General features: G+C 42.5%; 1 protein-coding gene across 16 annotated transcripts in view; it reads right to left on the bottom strand.

Annotated features, from left to right (window-relative positions):
- Positions 1-16,421, bottom strand: part of TJP2 (tight junction protein 2) — a 133,211-nt gene that overhangs the window by 20,209 nt on the left and 96,581 nt on the right. For all 16 annotated transcript variants that reach the window (XM_009456699.5, XM_063788536.1, XM_063788535.1 and 13 more), the window contains 8 exons: positions 13,497-14,106; positions 9,591-9,694; positions 8,823-8,976; positions 7,127-7,235; positions 6,886-7,019; positions 5,747-5,813; positions 4,766-4,916; positions 458-566 (listed from right to left, as the gene is read on the bottom strand). In XM_009456699.5, coding sequence (XP_009454974.3) covers positions 458-566; positions 4,766-4,916; positions 5,747-5,813; positions 6,886-7,019; positions 7,127-7,235; positions 8,823-8,976; positions 9,591-9,694; positions 13,497-14,106 — 1,438 coding nt within the window. The remainder of the gene's footprint in view (positions 1-457; positions 567-4,765; positions 4,917-5,746; positions 5,814-6,885; positions 7,020-7,126; positions 7,236-8,822; positions 8,977-9,590; positions 9,695-13,496; positions 14,107-16,421) is intronic.

The following is a 16,421-nucleotide window of genomic DNA, read 5'->3' as shown; positions in this document are numbered from 1 at the left end:
AGTTGCCAATCAAGCTCTGAAGCAGAGAAGGAGGACACTCTCAACAGCCACTTAACAGATGGGAACAAGGCCTGGAAAGGTGAAACAACTTGTCAGATTGGACAGGGGTAACAGGCGCACCAGCCAGCAGTCATGGCCTTTGCACATGTCGTATGTAAACTCACTAATAACTCCAGGCAGAACATAAGGCTGCATCACTGTTCAGGAAGGCAGTTTTATTCCAAATTGACACAACTAGTAAAATTATTTCAGTGCATGCATAGAAAACATTTTTATGGAAAGTTAAACGGCACTCACATTTTCTTCACACACCTAGGGCCCAAGGACTAGGTGTTGAGATCCATCTCAATTTTTCAATACCCAGATTTGCCTATTCTGGTACCAAGACACCTCTCTCACTCATCCTTCCCACTCCCCACCCCCACCCCAACTAAACTAAATGACCAAATTTACTCACCATCGGCTCGGCTCTGAGCTAAAATGGTCACCATTTCACCTTTAGGGATTTCTAACAGGTAGAGAACGGCATCCTCCCGCACTAATCCTCTGAAATCCTGTGTGTTCACCTATTAGGAAGGAAAAACAGAAAAAGAAAAAAAAAAGAAAGAAAGAAAGAAAGAAAAAACGGAGAAGTTTATAGTAAGATGCCACTGACCCTTTTGTTTGTTTTCATCAGGGCCTGTCCAGAGCAAAGCCAAGATGCAAATGAGTCCTTAATGTCACTATTCAAGTCCTCACGCCCAGCACCTTGCTATGGGCCTGCACACTATACCTTCCTGCCTCCCCATACTGCCAACCACACCTTAGAGGTTAAGCCATTGAAGCAAGGATCTGTCACCAGATCACATTAGAATTTCTTGTGGTTGTTTCTATCCATCTCCCTTCTGTGAGTCTCTCACAGAGGTGGCCAAGAAGGTAATACACAAGTATGAAGCATGGGGAGTGTTGGGGTCTGTGACAACTGAGCATGCTGGCCCAGCATTTACACTAATTTTAAACTGGTTCAAATAAAAGTGTGCAAATAAAGACTCTGACCAATTCTACCCTTCTCCTATAGCTTCTATCACCTAAAAGTGTTTAACATGTGTTTATAAAATTGAAAGGTATTTATCAAATTAAAGAGCATCAGCCTTACAGTTACAAAGCAAGTAAAATTGAAATGTAGCACAAAGAACAAGACATTTTGAAATCATAGTGCTATGTGGTTTTTTTTTTTTTTTGAGATGTAGTCTCCCTCTGTCGCCCAGGCCGGAGTGCAATGGCGCGATCTTGGCTCACTGCAACCTCCGCCTCCTGGGTTCAAGCAATTCTTTTGCCTCAGCCTCCCCGAGTAGCTGCGACTACAGGCATGCGCCACCACACCCAGCTAATTTTTTTTGTATTTTTAGTAGAGACAAGGTTTCACCATGTTGGCCAGGCTGGTCTCGAACTCTTGACCTCAGGTGATCCGCCCACCTAGGCCTCCCAAAGTGCTGGGATTACATGCGTGAGCCACCACGCCTGGCCCATAGTTCTGTATCTTTCAGCCTATTTTAAAACAGAATTATAAATAAGTAAAATGCAAAAACCATATTAAAGTACCTGATATGTTAATAATATTTTGTAGAAATAAAGATATAAAATTCCTATGAAATATTTTCTTCAGTCATTGACAATTACAGAATCCTTTTAATCACAAGAGTAATGCTTTATTAAAGAAGAAACTTATCCTTAGTTGGGTGGGCCTTAATTAAGGCCAAAATTTATGATTAAGTGAAAGTCGGCATTAGACTAAAACTAATTTGGTGCTTTTAAAATAAAGTGATGTGCTAAAGCAATTGAGTTAATTTTTCCTTTGAAACAGTATTTAGTATTTAAGGTACTGTCATTTGTACCTCTCTGTCCCCCAATTAGGAATCATCCCATTTTGGTATCCTTTCTTGTGCCATTTGTTTATCTACATCTGTATCTACATATAGCCATATGTATATTTTCACATGTACTATATATGCTTATATTTGTTTACTTAAATAAGACAGGGCCACAAGGCTGTGGGAGGACCTTGGGAGTCCTTCAGTCCATCTCTCTGGCCACAAGAGATAAACCTTAGATCAGTCTCGATCACAGTCTTCGATAGCCAAAAACTATAATGGTCAAAATTAAAGCACACATGGTAGTTACATTTTAAAAATCTACATGGTTAATAACCAAACTTAGAAGTCTTTTTTCTCTTTTCCATCCCATAAAAGTTTCTGAAAGAGAAATGACAACTCTATCAGATAAATAACAAGCAAAGAGGTAGTTCAGCCAAGTAGGAATAAGCAAAAGCACATATATCTCCATTATTGATAAGGAATATACATATCCGGCTCACGTCTTCATTCCACACATTAGGCTGTCTGTCACCTTTGCAAAACAAAGAGCCACACTTAAAAACCCCACAACAGAATAAAGTGATTAGCATGTGTATAAGGCTCACTTTATATATTCAATTTGGCCATGAAAAGGAGCATTGAAACAAATTAAAGTGAAAAAAGGCTAGGGCAGCACTTTTCTACTTGAAGGTTACATTGAACAGTCCTTTCCAATAAATATCCTCTTTGATTAGCTATTTAGTAGTCTACAGGGTCTAGCCGTGTCTGCTGTGAGCCTGAAGAGGATCCTGTATCAGCCACAGCTTAGTATTGTGCAGCAGCTTCTCCGCCCTCGTAGGCAAACTCAATCTTTTTCACCCCTTTCTAGAACTGAAAGCTTCTTTTGTAGTCAACAGAAAATTTATTCGCACCCAAGAAATGAGGACCACCTATTGCCTGACCTCCATATGGGATGACTGCAAAAGAAGCCAGTTCCCAGAGTTCCTTCCGTGTTGCCAGGGTGATAACAAGAAACAAAACACCTTAAGTATAAATGCTGATACCATGACTTTTTATCCACCAAAGCGACTCTCCCCATCTAACAACAACTTACAGAGAGGTCTGACTGCCAAGCCTCTAGGTGAATTCACTACTTTTCTTCACGGAAATTTAGAAAATCTCCCAGCCCCTCAACATACGAAAATATTTTATCATTGAACCTTAATGAGCAAAAGCTCCACATTTCTAGCTATCATCCTATGGCCTCACAATAGTTAGAAAAAATGCCTTTTTCCTTCATCAGCATATATGCAAAGAGTAAACTGGTATGAGCTGGCACTCAGATGGGTTTTCATCAGTAACATTTGGTGAGTGGTATTTCCTAGGATCATACAGCAACATGAGGTTCGTGCAGGTACATAGTCTTCTAGATCCTGACCAGGGCCAAGGAGGGTCTAGAATTTCACTGAAAAGCTTTTGCAAAGCTCATGATCAAGGTTTGCCCTTCATCTGCTCCAGAAATGAAATCTGAACTACTGCAACAGGGCCAAGAAGGAAGGGGGCCACCTGCTTTTGTACTTTGCTGCTTGCTTCCTTGAGAATTCTAGAACTTTTTTCTCCCCTCTCCTTGGAGCCTAGAAGCCCCTACCAGACCCCTTAGTTTACTACATATGGATTTTTTACTAACATTAACAAGAAAAAAAAAAAAACCTCATATATATGAACTGCAAGTTTGCAGAAGCAGAAAGAAATTCCAATGAAGACAGTTCCCAGCCGGGCGCAGTGGCTCACGCCTGTAATCCCAGCACTTTGGGAGGCCTAGGCATGTGGATTGCTTGAGCTCAGGAGCTCGAGGCCAGCCTGGGCAACATGGTGAAACCCTGTCTCTACTAAAAAGACAAAAATTAAGAGTTCACCTGTAATCCCAGCTACTGGGGAGGCTGAGGACTAAGAATTGCTTGAACCCAGGAGGCGGAGGTTGTGGTGATCTGAGATAGCACCACTGCACTCCAGCCTGGGTGACAGAGCGAGACTGTCAAAAAAAAAAAAAAAAACAGTTCCCTAGTACTCTATATTTTTATTGTAAGGAGATACTTGATGTTCTTGAAATTTATTCCGAAGTCAACAAAGAATGCTACACACACACACACACACACACACAAAAATGTCAAGTTGAGTTATTTTTTAATTCCTTAACAGATTATACAAACACATAGTAATTTTAAAAGTATCAATATTTGATTAACCAGGAATTCCCTTTCTTGGACAATTTTAGATGTAAATAACATTGAATAGCAGCTATTTGTTATCTTCCAATAAGAAAAAAGAATGGACACTCACCTTCCTATTCTGTGCCAGGGAACTCTGCTAGGTGCCTTGTAAGTGTTACCTGGTCTAATCTTCCCACAGTCCCTGCGAGGCAGGTATTCTCATCCCCATTAAACAGATACAGAAACCTGAGTCTCAGGGTGAACCAGGCTCACAGAACTAATCAGAGGCTGGGACGAAATTCCAATCACCCAGTCTGATGCCAACCACTCACCTTTGTTCAATTTCAGGACACTGCCTTAAGAAAGATGGCAGGCAGGGGGAACACAGTGAAAAAAGCAAAAATCAGAAAGATCTTTTTGAAAAATCTTTCCTGTAAGTGCTTACTTAGAGTCTCAATATTTTCACATTAATCAGACTAATAAAATCTTGGCAAGGGCAGAAACACTATCAGTTCTCACAGATACATGGATGAGTTCTGGGTTCCAAGACTGAGAAGACAGGACCCATTTGAGGAATACAGAGACTTCAATGCTGGGCATCAACAAACTTGCAGCTGCTCTATTTCACCAGCTGAACCATTTTGTCTTCCCTTACAGAAAGAACACCCAGAAAAGTGCACTCCTTACAAGTAACTTCTAGAAACAGAGCTGGGCTGTTCTTACCTTCAGAATCTGGTCTCCTTCTTGAAGGCCCTCCTGCTCCGCCGAGGTCCCTTCTTGAATGCCAGCAACAAATATCCCGACATCATTGCCACCAGCCAACCGGAGGCCCACGCTGTCTCCCTTCTTGAACCTTACCATTTTGGTATTAGGGCTGCAATAGGTTCCGTTTCAGAAAGGAAAGATGGGAGATATTTTTTAAAAGGGAGAACAACATTAGCAAATGAGAGATTTAATTTCTTCTAGCTACAGAGTGATTTATAGTTTACAAAGCCCTCTCATTTTTCTCATCTATCTCATATATCCTACAATTTTATCTTTCTTGGGACCATGAGATGAGTATCAGTAGGTCCCTGTTACTGGTGAAGACATAGAATTATAGAATCTTTACAGCAACTCTTTCAAGATGAGAAAGCAAATAAAGGGCAGAGTTAGGGCTAAAATTCTTCCAAAGGAAGGCCCGCTTGCACTGCATTCTTGTCAAATAAAGACACAGTCTGGGTACAAAGAAGCAGAATCCTAATCCAGGAGGCTGCTGCCCTTGAACCCTGCTGAACTAGGGGTTCTGATTATCAAGTGCAGAGCGCAGCAGCACTCCTGCTCCCTCCCCCACACGGACTGACACTGGGACCATCACATCAGTGCAGTCACCACAGGGCACCGTAGTTTAGCAACAAATACTTCACCTATTTGGGAGTGAATTTATCTGACAAACGCAAATATTCAGAGTAACACTCTGGAAAGGTAGCTAGATAGGTAGGTAAATAGACAACATTAACATCACAAAGTTCACCCACTTCCGCATTTTGCTGTTCCCACAAATCATTCCTCTTTCTCATAAGCACTACCAATGGGGATTGGTTACAGGTGGCTGACAGTGTACAAAATCACCATCTAGGCAAAAACCACCATTCTTCTGGATTTCAGTTACAGAGACAGAGCTGTAAGGAAGAAGGAAAAACAAAGAGAGACGGAAATACATACCCATATATTGCTTCATCTTCAGGACTAGGACGAAGAAAAGTTCTCGGGGCTGCTTTTGGTTGAGGAGCTGTAGGTTAAGAAACATCTACTGTTATCAATCTGGACTAACAAGAGTGCGTTTCTAAATAGAAAAATCACAAAATCCACAAAAAAATGTAAGTCTATGACATATATGTCATCACAAACAAAAAGAAGTCTCTAAAGTGCCGTTTAACTCTGAAGTATTAGCAGGTGCCAATGGTTTCTCAAAATACAAGAGATAAAAAATGAACCTCTAAAATGCAAGGTGTACAATCACATGCACAAGAACATAGAATTTTTAACAACTTAAAAAACATACAATAATGATACTGTTTCCCCTTAAATATTTATGAATATAAAATTATGATGATAATTGTAGGGTGGTGGGGAAGGGTTGGGGGAAGAGGTCAGGATCGAGGATGGGAGAAAACAATGACCTCAACTCATCAAATATGACAAAGTGTGACCAATTCTAATGGCATTTAGACAAGGCTATTATTTTATATTTTGTCAACGTCAAAAGAGAGAGAGAAAGGAAGGCCTCTTCCATATATAATTTTTTATTTCCTTCTTCCCTTTCAGCCACCCTCTGGAATTAAGTACACACTTATTTATACATACACATATACATGTACATACATATCTGTATACATATATACACACATGCATACATATATGTATACATATCTATGTATTTACATATATGTGTATAATTTCAACTTTTATTTTAGGTTCAGTGGGTGCACGTCCAAGTCTGTTACATGCGTATACTGCATGATGCTGAGGTTTGGGGTACAACTGATCCTGTCACCGAGGTGTGAGCATTATACCTAATAGTTTTTCAACCCTTTCCATCTCCTCCTTTAGTAGTTTCCCCTCTAGTTGTCCCCAGTTTCTGTTATTGCCACCTTTATGTCCATTTGTACCCAATGTTTAGCTCCCACTTAAAAGTGAGAACATGTGCTATGTGGTTTTCTGTTCCCATGTTAATTAGCTTAGGATAATGGCCTCCAGCTGCATCCACGTGGCTGCAAAGGACATGATTTCACTCTGTTATGGCTGTGTGAGCACACACTTCTGAACACAACTGTTGAAACTGAGTGGTCTTAATGGCTCACCTGGGGGGTCCTCTTGGTATCTGGGTTCCTTGTTGGTCTCTGGGACAACTGTGCCTGCAATATCCCCTGTGGACTTAAAGGGAGTGGGTGTCGCACCCATCCTGGACAATCTGCTCGGCGTGTCCTCTCTGGAACTGAATCACATGTCATATGTTAATGTCTCAAGAGATAACAGTTTCATAAATACATATGTGTGTACATTCACAATGACATGTACAAGAGAATATTCATGTCATCTTACCTTGGCCTTTCCTTCAGCTTCTCACTTGAGGAATGATAATCATAATCAGAATACTGATGACGTCTCTCCTCTGGAGAAAATGATCGGTTTGACTCTATTTCTGAAATATCTAGTTTCAAAAATAAGAAAAGACTTTTAAATAAAATATTTAAAATATTCTCCTACCCAGAGAAATTGCACTATTCTCTGGGTAGGAAACACGGGAAATGGAAACGAGGTAGGCAGGAAATGTGCTATTAGTCTAATAGTCCTCCCCTGGAGAAAAACTTGCTCGTTTTAAGGGAAAGGCATTAATTAATAAAGGGGAAGGCAAATTTAGAATTGTGTATTTCTCTTTTGTCTCATTTTCCATCAAAGCTGCTACAGAAGAGTCAAAATTCTATTATTGGATCATAGATGTATACACTAATTCTTCCCAAGTAGCCCAATGCTTCTCAAACTTTAAGGTGCATACAAATCTTGTTAGGATGCAGTCATTGTGGGGCAGTTGAGGGGAGACTGAGATTCTGCAATTCTATCCAGTTACCTGATTATGCAGATGCTACTGGGGTCAGGGGTTGGGGGATGAGGACTACATACTGAGTAGCAAGGAAATAAACTGCAAACCCCCTAACATGCTGGCATTACTTCTCATGCTCCTTTTGTTTTCCTGCACTGCACCCGTAACAGTGATCAACAACTTCTGATACACTGGAAAGTGAATTAAGTTTTAAGGTTTTACAAAGAAATTCCTTTAAAAAAAATCAACAAAAGTCTGCTTTACAACTTCGTAACTTAATATTTTCTAAACTTCTCTGCATAAAAGCAACAGTAGATGGTTCAGTAGAATATACTGTGATTAACTATTTTTATTGGCAATTTTTACAAGGTTAAAATGTTATCCTATGTATAATTCATATTCAAATAATGAATATAGCTCTTTAAAAGGGAAGAGGTGATGCAGACTGCTAACTAATGAATGCCACAATATTAGCCATTTTGATTCTTTTTGAGCATCTACTTGTTTTAGCTATCCTCCAAATTGTCTTCTCTATTAGAGATATTAATAGCCACTTTTAAAGAATGAGCAATTAAGGCTGGGCCTGCTGGCTCACGCCTGTAATCCCAGCACTTTGGGAGGACAAGACGGGCAGATCACGAGGTCAGGAGTTCAAGAGCAGCCTGGCCAACATGGTGAAACCCCGTCTCTACTAAAAACACAAAAATTAGCCAGGTGTGGTGGCAGGCGCCCATAATCCCAGCTACTCAGGAGGCTGAGGCAGAAGGATCACTTGAACCTGGGAGGCAGAGGTTGCAGTGAGCCAAGATTGTACCACTGCACTCCAGCTTGGGCAACAGAGGGAGACTCTGTCTCAAAAAAAAAACAATAAGCAATTAGCAAATATATAAATGATATGGTTAGTTCTTTGAACCACTCAAACACACATTTTTTTACTGACAAGTTTTGCTTTCAATTGCCTAATTGATAGTTCTCTGAGAGTTCGCAAATGCACCAGAATTTTGTATTGGAAACCTAATTTCAATAGGCACTTTAATAAGCAAATAACAACCAACCAGTGACCTTTGGGGATTAAGGTTTCAAGGGGTCTTTCCTTAGAAATTTAACTTCCAGCTGGATAGCTACACTAAATAAAAGAATGGGGAAGCAACAGCCTTCCTTACTTCCAGCTAAGCTCACAGCCTCCTCTTCCTTTACCTTCTATTTCTGAGTCACTGTCATTTAATGACGGGATGTTGATGAGGGTCTGCTGGCTGTCTCTCAACACCACTAGCTGTAGTTTTCCTCTTGACTTTTCTATCAATTTTCGAGCATCCGTTAAAGACATGTTCTCAGTTACAGTCCCATTGATCTGTGTTTATAAAGAATGGTAATGTTAAATGCAATAAAATTATTCACAGTAGAAAATTCATATTTTCCCCTTCTAAAAATGTAAAGGCTTTGCTCAGATATTCAAACAGATATTGGCTTTAGGATGACTCAATAAAAATGAATTGTCGTTTAAATTAAATATAATCCTGCATGCCTGGATCCCAAATACAGGTGTAAATTACTCTGCTAATTTATTTAACTTCCAAGCTCAAGACAACGGTTTGGTTTACTACTGGAACGTGTTTCCTGACTGGAGAGGTTTACAAGACCTATTAAATATTCAGCATTCATATACCACCAACTTTCCTTCTCATCTTTCCTTAGTTTAGGGAATAGGGATCTAAACTTTAAACAGGAAAGAAGAAAATATTCATGGAGTTTTTTTGTTTTTGTTTTCTAAACTGACATTAAACTGTTACGACCCTCGATGTCTGGTTTTTCTGATAAAAATCGTCTCATTATGCTGCTCTTGCCACCTCTGTCTTACCACTGACTCTCACTGGATCTAAGTCTCACTGTGTTGGTGCTGAATGTGGACATGCAGGCTATGAACGGCAGTATGCACACTACCGTTCTCTGCCCCCATCTACCCACCTTGAGAATGATGTCTCCTTCGTGAAGGTTGCCATCTTTAGTTGCCAGACCCGTTCGGGTCATTTCCTTTACGAAGATCTGACTCCCAAGCCGGAGACCATACTCTAGGAGACAAACACATAAACATACACGTGTGTTATCAATTTGTTCAAAAAACTTAGTCTGGTTTATAGGACGATTTTAAAATATGTATTAAAAAGTTAATTTTGTATATGGGAAATTCTGTAAGATGACTGGCCTGAACTCTTCAAAAAAGTCAATGCCATAAAAAACAAAAAAGGTAGAGAAACTGTTCCAGATTAAAAGATACATAAAAACCACATGCAATGCATGAACTACCATAGGTCCCTGATCCAGTGGAGGGTGGGGGAAGAATGAGTTACATCATTTGGAGCAATCTGAAAATGAACTATAATACATGAAAGGGATATTAACGTTAATCTTCTTAAGTGTTATAATGGTATTATGGTGACTGATGTAGGAGAATGTTCTTATCTTTGGAAGATACCTCTGAAATATTTATGGGTAAAGGTGAGTTGCCTGCAACTTACTTAAATAGTACCAAAAAACCCACTGAGAGAGGTAACAGGAAGGGTGATGGAGTAGAAGGAAAGAAAAAAAACGGAGGAGGAAAAAGAAAGTGTGGCAAAATGTTAACAATTGGTAAAACTAGATGAAGGTTATATGTTTATTTGCTATAAAATTAACATTTTTCTTTTTCTTTCTTTTTTTGAGACAGAATCTTGCTTTGTCACCCAGGCTGGAGTGCAGGGGCATGATCTCAGCTCACTGCAACCTCTGCCTCCCAGGTTCAAGTGATTCTCCTGCCTCAGCCTCCCAAGTAGCTGGATTACAGGTGCCCACCACCATGCCCAGCTAATTGTTGTATTTTAGTAGAGACAGGGTTTCACCATGTAGGCCAGGCTAGTCTCGAACTCCTGACCTCAGGTGATCCACCCGCCTCGGCCTCCCAAAGTGCTAGGATTACAGGTGTGAGCCACTGCGCCTGGCCAAATTAACACTTTTCAGATAAAATGTTGGGGAGAAAAAAAACAATTCAGCACACCTTAATAGGCATGTTCTGCTGACAATGAGGCTGTCTACAGGAAGGCACTGCAAAAAATCTAGCATTTTAGATTACATGAAGCTTGGCATTGAAAGGAATTCAGTGGGTGAAAAAAAGGGGTAAAGAAGTCAGGCAAAGTAATTAAAAAAGCATTCAACTAAAACCAGCATAGCTTTGGGAGTTTATGGACTCTGAATTGCTATCAAAAGCAAAAACATTGTAATTACTAAGTATGCATATTTTTAAATACTTTCAATGCTACTTAGACTATTCTGGTTTTACTTAATAAACTTGTAAAAATACATTATTTTAAGAATAAATGTTCACATTTTAGGAAACTACCACAACAGAGCAGGTTTTAAAACAGGCACAAAATTTTTTATTATTGTTCAAACTAAAAATCTTATAATTACAAAACAAATTAACTTTCCACAATTCAGGAAAGGTATGAAGTCAATTTTAAAATAAGTTTTAAATGATTTACGGTAAACTTGTCAGCCAGATCTTACCACAAAGATTAGAAGTGCTGTGGCTCATGCCCTAGTCCTTTAGGAAGCTGATAGTCAAGAATGGAATAAGGGAAGGGCAAAGCTACTTTCATGGATGGCGAGCCCCTAGTGGTCAAACAGCCTCACAGCCCAGAACAGAAGGCTGAGTGAGACAAGCTTGAGTGATAACATCTCTCTGGCATTTTTCAACAATTCCTCAATCCTCTTAAAAAATGCACTCATTGGCCAAGCGTGGTGGCTCACGCCTGTAATCCCAGCACTTTGGGAGGCTGAGGTGGGCGGATCATGAGGTCAGGAGATCGAGACCATCCTGGCTAACACGGTGAAACCCCGTCTCTACTTAAAATACAAAAAATTAGCCGGGCATGGTGGCGGGCGCCTACAGTCCCAGCTACTTGGGAGGCTGAGGCAGGAGAATGGCGTGAACCCGGGAGGTGGAGCTTGCAGTGAGCCGAGATCGCACCACTGCACTCCACCCTGGGCGACAGAGCGAGACTCCGTCTCAAAAAAAAAAAAAACAAAAAAAACAAACAAAAAAAAAACAGAAACGAAGCCTCCTAACACACAGGGTTCTTGTGAGGACTATGTAAAAGAATATTCAACATAGCCCCTTGCATAGCGCAGAAACTCAACAATGATTAGGCGGAGTACTGTCCTCCACTGTGGTTTTCCACTTGAGATGCAGCAAGGCCACTAGGAGAGCTTATTAACACAGACACTCTGAGGGCCCACCCCATGGTTTCTATTTTTTTTTTTTTCAAGATGGAGTCTCGCTCTGTCACCCAGGCTGGAGTGCAGTGACATGATCTCTGCTACTGCAACCTCTGCCCCTCGGGGTTCAAGCTATTCTCCTGCCTCAGCCTCCAGAGAAGTGGGGATTACAGGCACCCACCACCACGCCCAGATAATTTTTGCATTTTTAGTAGAGATGGGGTTTCATCGTGTTGGCCAGGCTGGTCTCCAACTCCTGACCTCAAGTCATCCGCCCAACTCGGCTTCCCGTAGTGCTGGGATTACAGGTGTGAGCCACTGCACCCGGCTCCACCCCACGGTTTCTGATCCGGTGGGACTGGGTTGGGCCTGAGAGTCCACATTTCTAAGGGGTGCCCAGGTGATGTACTGCTTTGAGAACCACGGGTTTCCTAGTTTAAAGCCAAAATTCTGAAGCCTGGCTCTTCCAATGATGACACAACTTTGTGTACGTCAATGAACCTTTTGTGCCTCAGTTTCCTTGTCTATAAAATGGAGATACAAGAGTCCTCCCTCATGAGGTAGTTCTGAGGATTAAACGAACTAATTGGTGTTAGGTATTTAGGTCAATGCTGGGTACAATGCTGGTTAAGTGCAATTAAGAGATAGCTCGGCCAGATGCGGTGGCTCGCACCTGTAATCCCAGCACTTTGGGAGGCCAAGGTGGGCAGATCACCTGAGGTCAGGAGTTTGAGACCAGCCTGGCCAACCTGTCGCTACTGAAAATACAAAAATTAGCCAGGCGTGGTGGCAGGCACCTATAATCCCACCTACTTTGGAGACTGAGGCAGGAGAATCACTTGAACCCAGGAGGCAGAGGTTGCAGTGAGCCGAGATCATGCCACTGCACTCTCCAGCCAGGGTGACACAGTGAGACTCTGTCTCAAAAAAAAAAAAAAAAAAAAAAAGTTAGCTGGCCAGGTGCAGTGGCTCATGCCTATAATCCCAGCACTTTGGGAGGCTGCGGTGGGCAGATCACCTGAGGTCAGAAGTTCAAGACCAGCCTGGCCAACACGGTGAAACCCCGTCTCTACTAAAAATAAAAAAATCAGCCAGGCATGGTGGTGCGCGCCTGTGATCCCAGCTACTAGGGAGGCTGAGGCAGGAAAACTGCTTGAACCTGGGAGGCGGAGGTTGCAGTGAGCCCAGATTACGCCACTGCACTCCAGCCTGGGCAACAGAACAAGACTCAAGACTCCGTCTCAAAAAAAAAAAAAAGTAGCTATTCCTGGCCAGGCGTGGTGGCTCATGCCTGTAATCCCAGCACTGTGAGAGATTCAGGTGGACGGATCACCTCAAATCAGGAGTTCAAGTCCAGCCTGGCCAACATGTTGAAACCTGTCTCCACTAAAAATACAAAATTAGCTGGGCGTGGTGGCGGGTGCCTGTAGACCCAGCTACTCAGGAGACTGAGGCAGGAGAATCGCTTGAACCCGGGAGGTGGAGGTTGCAGTGAGCCGAGATCACGCCACTTCCCTCCAGCCTGGATGACAGCAACACTTTCGGGGGAAAAAAAAATTAAGAAAAAAAAGGTTATTCATATCACAACAGTGCTTTTCTTCCTACATCAAGCATGCCTACCTTCGTTCGCTCTGCTTTTCATCAGGAGGACCCCGATGGGCCCCGGCCGCCCCCTAGGCTCGGGGCTGGGGCTCCGTGAGTGCGGGTGCTCGCGGCTGCGGCTTCGGGGTCCCCGAGAGCGGGCATCGTGGCGGGCCCCACGCCTGTACTCCGGGCTGTAGGCCCGCTCGTAGTCTGGGTCGTAGGCCTGGTGATAGGCCCGCTCATAGTCCTGGTCAATGCTCCGGCCACGGCTGCGGTCACGGTCCCGGTCCCGGGATGGCCCAAAGTCGTGGTCCAGGCCCCGCTCCAGGCTCCGGCCACGGCTGCGGTCTCGGGTGCGCGCATGGTCTTGGTCCAGGCCCCGCTCCAGGCTCCGGCCACGGCTCCGGTCTCGGCTGAGGTCCCGCTCCCGACTCCGGGCCCGCTCATGGGGACGTCCCCTTTCCGGGCTGTCCTCCCAGCTGCGGCTGCGCCCCCCATGGCTGCTCAGCCGGCTCCTCTCGCTGTAGCCACTCCGGAAACTTCTGCCATCAAACTCGTCCATCACCTCAAAAGCCCGGTCATCCTGATCCAGGGGAGGGCTGGCCTGAAGTGGGGCCACCTGGACCTTCCGGGGCCTCTTGACCACCTGTTGTCAAAACAAACTCAGTGTCGACGCAGGACAATCACAACTCAATGTGGAGAAGGCAGTGGTTAAGAGCCCTGGTTCTGGTTTCAGGAAAACCGTATCCCTGCCGACTCACTAAGGTTCAGGTTCCTCATCCGGAAACGGACAATAAAAATCTCACAGGGTTAGAATAGGACAATGACGGTGAAGCTCTGAGTACAGGGCCTTGAATTAAGGTAATAATAAAATAGTACCTCCAAAATCTGCTTCTACTCAAGTTTGAAAAGTCTCAGAGGCCCAAATCACTAAGTTATAAAACTCAAAAAACAAAAATCCAGAAAGCGTGACATTCTATACATAGCTGCCAAGGGGGCAAAGGCGGATAAAGAGAAGTTGATTGATGGGTACAAATATATGGTCTGATAGAAGAAATAAGACCTAATGTTAGATCGGTAGGGTGACTACAGCTTACAGGAATCTACTGTACATTCCAAAATAGCTGGAAGAGAATAATCTGAACGTTTCCACCATAAAGAAAAGACAATTATTTAAGGTGATGGATATTCCAAATACACTGATTTGAATTTTACAAATCATGTCTACAGCCATACCATCCTGAATGTGCCCAATCTCATCTGAATTTTACAAATCATATTAATGTATTAAATTAATCACACCCTATAACTATGCATTATGCATAAATTTTTAAAATTTTAAGGAAGAAAAGTCAATGCCTTATTTATTTATTATTAAGACAAAGTCTCGCTCTGTTGCCCAGGCTGGACTGTACTCAGCTCACTGCAACCTCCGCCTCCCAGGTTCAAGCGATTCTCGTGCCTCACCCTCCCGATGGCTGGGATTACAGGCGCACACCACCATGCCTGGCTAATTTTTGTATTTTTAGTAGAGACGGGGTTTCACCATGTTGGCCAGGCTGGTCTCGAACTCCTGACCTCAGGTGATCTGCCTGCCTCCATCTCCCAAAGTGCTGGCGTGAACCACTGAACCTGGCCCAATGTCATTTTTAAAGTGGGGGGTGGGGTAGAGGGGCAAGGGAAAGAGGAACCCTTCTAGATTAAAAGGAACTAAAGAGATAATGATTAAATGCAATGAGTGAACTTTGGATCCTGGATAGGGAAGAAAACACATATCAAAGACATTCTGAGAGCTGCGTATGGTGGCTCACACCTGTAATCCCTAGCACCTTGGGAGGCTGAGGTGGAAGGATCGCTTGAACCCAGGAGATCAAGATCAGCCTGGGAAACACAACAAGATCCCATCTCTAAAAATGAAAAAGACATGCTGAGATATGGACTGGATTTTAGATAATACTGTAAAATTATTACTTTTCTTAGATCGGATAATAGTATTATATAGATGAATGTCCTCATTCATAGGAAATGCATGTGAAGTAAGTAGAAATGAACTGTCATGTCTGTAACTTTCCTTCGCATGGTTGGCCAGAAAGACATGAGTGTTTATATACATACAGAGACCAAGTAAAGATGGCAGAATAGTAATATTTTAGAAGATAAATGTTTATTACACTGATCTTTCAACTTTCCTTTTTCTTTGAAATCTTCATAATATAAAGGTGAAAAACATTAAATACCATATATGTGGCCGGGTGAGGTGGCTCACGCCTGTAATCCCAGCACTTTGGGAGGCCAAGGCTGGCGGATCACCTGAAGTTGGGAGTTCGGGACCAGCCTGACCAACATGGTGAAACCCCGTCTCTACCAAAAATACAAAATTAGGTGTGGTGGTGCATGCCTGTAATCCCAGCTACTCGGGAGGCTGAGGCACGAGAATCGCTTGAACCCAGGAGGCGGAGATTGTGGTGAGCCAAGATCGTGCCACTGCACTCCAGCCTGGGCAACAAGAGCAAAACTCTGTCTCAAAAAAAAAAAAAAAAAAAAAATACACACACACACAACCATATATGTGGGTATATGCCTACTAGCATTGCTCCTAAGCACACTTTATTACCATTCTCACTGTGTGTGTCTACCTGCCCCACTGGAGTGAACACATCTTGCAACATAGATTGGCCCCAGGGCCTAATGGCATCCAGCTCACAGTTGATTCTCAGCCAGTGAATGAATGAAGGAATAGATGAATGAAGATTATAGACAGTCTTCTAATGAAACTCTTAGTCTATGAAGGTATAATATACCTTGCCTGGGCCTTTACAAGTGAGTTTTTGAGCTGAAAGTTTTTTTCTAAATTAATACTATTTTACCAGTATTCTGAATCTAGCTAATTCTCTTAGGGAATAATTGCCTAACTTGGTTCCTAAGGCAAACTAACTCAGATCAGAGAATCACTGGCCTCAG

The sequence above is a fragment of the Pan troglodytes genome, chromosome 11, assembly GCF_028858775.2.
Source record: "Pan troglodytes isolate AG18354 chromosome 11, NHGRI_mPanTro3-v2.0_pri, whole genome shotgun sequence".
Lineage (NCBI taxonomy): Eukaryota > Metazoa > Chordata > Mammalia > Primates > Hominidae > Pan > Pan troglodytes.
Note: the sequence above shows the minus strand (reverse complement) of the source record. Positions and strands in the feature narration are given on the sequence as shown.